Below are 6,215 nucleotides of genomic sequence, written 5' to 3' on the forward strand. Positions count from 1 at the left end.
TTTTTTTCTTTGAATCCATATTATGAACTAAGGGCGCCACATTCTGTAACGTACAGCATCCCCTGCCTTCAAATCGGTTATCTGAGATTAAAAAATAATGAAATTAATATATGAAGAGTTTACAATCTTATAAGGCTAAGGTGTAAAGTATAACATATTTATAACTTACCTTATTTACTACTATAGGTGGAAGTGACAATGTACATAAAAAAACATGTGTTGAAGTAGTTAACTAAGGGTGCCAAGGATAGTCCTGTCGCAGGAGCAGATTATTCTCATAAAACTGGAGTCTGCAGAAGAAAAAGGACAAACAAAATTAATTGTAGTTTGTATACTTCGATTTTTAATTGCGATCGAGTGTAACTAAAACTAAATATATATATAACTTTCAAACTAAAAATAAAATCAGAATTCACATATCCTCATATAAAATAGGATTTCAAACACCATTTAATCATCATTTAAGTTTAGAAGTTAAGAATTCAAATTATTATTGATACAAAGAAAAATTTGGTTATAACTTAAAACTCTTGCAAGATAAACTCGTACATTCAATTATAGTTATTCAAGATTATCTGAAGATAAAAAACTTTGCCGCAAAAGTAAGTGAATTTAATTATAATCGAAAGAAGTAAAAATCAAATTAAAAATTATCTCTGGTACAATATCGGGTACCAAATTTAATTAATCATTTTTCTAGATTAGAATGGTCATTAAAATTGTTAATATTAAATTAAATAATTATTAGAATAATTACAAATTATTTTAAACGAAGGAGTTACTTACGTTATTTTGGTACTGTACATTCAAGCTTAAGATGTGTCAATAATTCACTAATAATTTCAGCGCTTAAAGATTTACTCCAGATTTTCAGATATTCTCTAGAAACAAAAATGAATATCGAATTAGAGAAAGAGAGTTCTTTTCTTTGAAATATTAATAGAAAAATTAATTTAAATCTCAGAAATAGCCTCCAGTTCGTTAGAAAAAAATCATTTTCACTTCATTTAACTGGTACTTTTTTCATCATTTTTGCAAATTAGTTAACCCAATTAGTTTTCATTGTGAATTATAAATGACAGTAATGACTGACAACTTTACTTGCCTTTTAAAGATTTTCTTTTTGCTGTAGATATTAACTATTAAAGTTTGTTAGTAAATTTTTTACAAACTTTGGTACCATTTAAGTAATTTTTGATACTGTACGTATCACTACAAGGGTTAGTTTCGATTATGTAATACCATAAATTAACGAAACGCAATACACTAATTTAAAACAACATAACGTCAACGTTTGCCAGGAAACTTCCAGATGAGAAGAAAGATAAAGGTGTTTATAAAATGAAGGTTCACATTTAAGTTTTAAGAAAATCAATAGCATTGTTTTCCTACTTTCTAATCTACTTTTTTTCATTAGGAAGATAACAGAACCAAACGTTTTACTTAAAGATACCCACTAGAAGTAATCCTAACGTAGTAGTTCTCTAAAAGAATCATTTCCGGCACGCTGTTAGGCTAGATTTACAGATAGCAACTGATTTTCGATCTAAATGGTTGGTTCCAGCTACCCAAAACAAGCCTTCGCAGCTCGTCCACAAAGACGACACCAACGAGTAGTCGTAGAACAGTGTGGTTAGACAAAAATTTAGGGGACGTTGAGATAACGTGAGTTTTCCTAGTCTATTGCCCACATTGAAAGTCAAAAATCGGTCTAGGTGAAGGTATATTAAATACTATGCAACTTACAGTTAAAGTGACCTTGCAAAAGATGATTTCATCCTAAACTGTCCATATGTCTGTTCCAATAACATGCAACATTCCTTTTCTGTATTTCCTGCAAAATTGTCACTAATTAATAATGGATAAAGTTGTAGAATAATTTAAGAAAAATGAATCTTACCTTTTAAAGTTGTTTTCTTTATCATCCCAGGGAGAAGAATTTTAAATAAGTTTACCCTGTTAACAAAAGCTTCGTAATAAGCAGGTTCACAAGTTAGGCTCTTTTTTAAAGATGGAAACGGAAACCACCTTCAGAGGAAATGTGACGTAAGGTTTGGAAATAAACAAGACAAAAAAAATGAAATTTCTGTACAAAAAGTACGTTTTTATTTTAATAAAACAGAATACAATTTAATCATCTCCTTTCTTCTGATCAGTCTTACCACCACGAATCCTACCAGTTCTTCTAGCAGCAATAAGACCAACCTGGAAGAATAAATAATGCGATTAAGATCAAAATAGTATGTAAATTAAGAGTTCATTGCAATAATCTAAAATGTAAAGCCCAAAATTCACAAACCTTTCTGCCGGCACTAGTTCCTCTCTTGACGGTAGAAGCTTTACCGATATGCTGGTGATTACCACCACCGTGAGGATGTTCAACCGGGTTCATAGCAACACCACGAACTTTAGGCCAGCAGTTCCGCTTTGCCTTGTACTTATAGTACGCTCTACCAGCTTTCAACACTGGTTTGTCGATACGTCCACCACCGGCAACGATACCTGGATTTAGGGAAAGGAAACCATTTATTATTTGGAATGGTACTCAAAACTTTTGAGAATCAACACCTTGACGTCCAAAAGCCAAATATGTAACTCTCTTTTGAAAACTGCTGTAAAAGATTATATTATTCCTCAGTTTAAAGCTTGCTACCCAAGAAAATTGTAATTTAAGACCATAAAAGCTAAAATTATCCATAATTAATAGGTAATTAGCATTTAACTACGTGAGCATCGTTATTCGCCCGTTATTGGTACCACTCTCGGCAACGAAACAATTTCTCGCTCGAATTTATAAAAGAGAATTATTTTTTATACATTTCGTATTAAATTATTAATGTTTTAATATATTTATAATTTTATGATTACTAAGACCAATTAAACCTTTAAATATTTATCAATTACGAGTAATTATAACAATACACCATTTTTTTTTTTAAATGCTCAGTTAAACCATAAATCTTTTTGATTAAAAGTAGCTGGTCGGACACTTATTCTGGGATTTTAGTGTTTTTTCACAAACCACGTTAATGAATTCAACACTCACGTATTACCTTCAGGCCTAAAAAAAAGAAGTGATGTCTTCGGACCAACTTAGCTTATCAACTCAAACTTTTACAATGTACACTTCCAACAGATTCTAAAACAAAAGCAAAGATCTAGTAGCTCGTACTTACCAACCATAGCTCTGTTATTTGAAGGAATAACCTTCTTTGCACCAGAAGGAAGCTTTACCCTGGTCCTCTTGGTATCAGGGTTGTGAGCAATAACGGTGGCGTAATTTCCTGGAAAGATGAAAATTCAAAATTCTTAATAAATTCTTACTGGAACCATGCCTCGATCAACGGTCTAGTCACTTTTTCAGCGCAAGCTAGCGTACCAACGTGACCCATCAACAACAACAACCCCACAAACTACAACCTTGAAAGTAGATTTGTAACTAGTTTTACTCACACAACGCACATAATAACTTCAGAGAGGTTAAATTTTAAGAAATAATACAAATACTTATGAAAGATATAATAGATTTAATGTTCAAACTTCCTAAAGAAAGGATTTTTTATAAAATTAAAATCACTAATGGATAAAAAGGATGTTTATGAGCAAGCAACATACATGATACATCTATAAAATGTTTCTTTAAAATTAAAACTGTCTATTGAATGAATTTCACTGGAAAGAAGTCGCGGTCAAACCTGGTTAAACCTAAACTTACCTGACGCTCTGGCTAAACGACCCCTATCGCCTGTTTTTTCCTCTAGATTACAGATAATTGTACCTTCAGGCATAGTCCCTACAGGCATTACGTTGCCAATATGAAGATTAGCTGTAAGAAAATTACCACAATAAGTACATGAAAGTATGTCAACATAAAAATGTGTGACTACAAACTTATCAACATGAACATATAATGTATCTTACCTTTCTTTCCGCAATATAAAAATTGCCCAGTATATATTCCTTCTGGGGCAATAAACAATTCTTTACGAGTTTTAAATCGGTAAGGATCCCTAAAGTGAACAACTGCCAAAGGAGCACCTCTACCAGGGTCATGGATTATTTCCTGCAAATATTCAGTAGTATAGGTATTCCAGATTAACTAAAGCAACAATACAGATAAATGGAAACTTTAATCACCTTCACTACACCTTTTATATAACCATGCCTTTCCGCAAAATCAAGAGATCTTAATTTAGGGGCTCCTTTTCTATGTTTTGTATGTGATCTAAACACACTTCCTGCTCCTTTACGTTGTGCTCTTATAACACGACCCATATTTACTAAAAAATAAATTGTATTCACTTATTAAGCACGAAAGTAAACTGTAGAGGTTATAAAAGTTAATAATCTGAAATTTATACACTAAGAAGAATGACTTTTGTCCAAGCTATTGGAATGTTCTAGAAAATTACTTTGATTAAACAAATATACTTCGATGTATTTAAACAAAATAAATAAACTTGGATTGAAAACTTACATGGTTGCCTTACCCCGAAACGGCAAACACGACACAAGAACAAGGATGGATCACTAGCGCCACTCCATGAAGGTTACAATTATGTGGCTTACTTCAACAGAATTTACAATTAATAAAATTAATAAATAAATTTAGCTAATAATTTCAAAAATAATTAAATTAGAATAACAAATACAACGCAGGGAAAAAAACATAATAATGTTTAATGCACATCTACTAATACGAATGCCACCTAAAATATAGATCATGGATTTATTTTTAATGGCAACTCTTTTATCAAAGTGGGAAATTCAAATTTAATATTTTTCCAGTTTATTTTTTAATTCTTATTAGTAATAGTGTGCTAGGAATGACTTTATTTATTTTGAAGTCGCTGTTTTTTAATAATTCATATTATAAAGGAAAGAATGATCCTAATCTTTTTGTAAACGGTATATTTTGATAAAATATTATAAATTTGTAATTATTAATGGTTACACATCATGATGGAATAACAATTTAACCATTTCTTCCTAATATTAAACGATCTCCTTTGTCCTCTCATTGAGACAGCAAAGCTATTTAACGTGTGCATCTGTCTTTATTAGCGTTACCACATCACCAATCACTCAAACACAATGTCATGAAAGAGTTAGTTTACGGTTATTACTATATAATTATTATCACCTCCTTTTCATTTATTTTTGACATAAATTTATAACTAGCTGTTGTATTTGCAACTGGCATTTTTTATCTATTAAGATTGAAAGAATTTATATTTGTTCTATCATGCATTTTCTGTACTTTTATTTTAAACAGATAATGAATAATGAACTTATGCAGAGTTAAAAACGTTTCCGATGAAATAACAAAATTAGTTATCTGATAACGAGGTATTAATGTTGTTCCATTTCTTAATTTAATATCTTGGATGATTGGTTCAAACTGATTGACGGTGCTAGTATTAAAAGATTAAAATTTTGAAAGTTAAATTCAAATAATCTACTGAATTTTGTTTGCTTTTTTTTACGTTATTCAGTGTCATCCCTTTCCGCAGAAAAGATCTGCTCTAACAAAATTAATTGCTTTCAACTACCCTTGTTTTATCCAGCAGCTCAGGTGCTCGTCCTGAATTGAGGTGATTCAACATTCAGTCCTTTTAGAAATAAAATTATTTACATAAATTACTTTTGTTCTGGCTAAATGTGCTACTTCAAACATTAAAATTTCATGTATTACTCAAATCAAGAATTGGAAAATTGAGATCTGACTAGTGTTTTTTTGTAGTAACATGATACGATAATTTTGGGTATAAAGCATATGTAGTTACAGAACCTTCGCAACTTTAGTTTAAACTATAGAGAATTCAAAGAGAAATGCATGAACAGATGATTACGAAGCTGTACTTTTGTTTTCGTAAAGATTTACTCTTAAATGCTGTTGTAAAAACAGAATTGTATAATTGGTAACTATGTAGTTGACAGCTAATCGACATTTTAATGTAATTACAAATAAATAAGTTGTTAAACGTTGAGCTATTAAAGTCTATAGTATAAACTTATAGCGATAACTTATGGAGACGGATTTTCAAGTGCTGCAGTCAGAAATATCCGACTCTGAATAAAAAAAGAAAAATTGGAAAGTAAAAAATTGTAAGATTAATTCGAAGAATCCCTTCTTCTTAAAGTATAAACTACTGATACTGGATACGTGATGCATCATTTCAGGCATAATGTTATACATGTTGCGTATCCAAGTA

At 30.8% G+C, this 6,215-nt stretch overlaps 1 protein-coding gene and 1 long non-coding RNA gene across 2 annotated transcripts; one reads left to right on the plus strand and one right to left on the minus strand.

The window, feature by feature from the left end:
* Nucleotides 1-2,078: 2,078 nt before the first annotated feature.
* Nucleotides 2,079-4,574, minus strand: RpL8 (ribosomal protein L8). Its single transcript, XM_074115623.1, has 7 exons — nucleotides 4,478-4,574; nucleotides 4,138-4,280; nucleotides 3,922-4,063; nucleotides 3,716-3,826; nucleotides 3,177-3,284; nucleotides 2,300-2,502; nucleotides 2,079-2,205 (listed from the first exon to the last, which is right to left on the minus strand). The coding sequence occupies exons 2-7, from the start codon at nucleotides 4,273-4,275 to the stop codon at nucleotides 2,131-2,133; spliced, it is 777 nt and encodes a 258-aa protein (XP_073971724.1). The 5' UTR covers nucleotides 4,276-4,280; nucleotides 4,478-4,574; the 3' UTR covers nucleotides 2,079-2,130.
* Nucleotides 4,575-5,256: 682 nt separating this feature from the next.
* LOC141447787 (uncharacterized) lies at nucleotides 5,257-5,811 on the plus strand. Its single transcript, XR_012454577.1, has 3 exons — nucleotides 5,257-5,349; nucleotides 5,496-5,594; nucleotides 5,744-5,811. It is a non-coding gene; the product is annotated as an uncharacterized lncRNA (long non-coding RNA).
* The last annotated feature ends 404 nt before the right edge of the window (nucleotides 5,812-6,215 follow it).

The sequence above is a fragment of the Rhodnius prolixus genome, unplaced genomic scaffold (genome assembly GCF_049639745.1).
Source record: "Rhodnius prolixus isolate KJV_2025 unplaced genomic scaffold, Rpr scaffold_13, whole genome shotgun sequence".
Taxonomy (NCBI): domain Eukaryota; kingdom Metazoa; phylum Arthropoda; class Insecta; order Hemiptera; family Reduviidae; genus Rhodnius; species Rhodnius prolixus.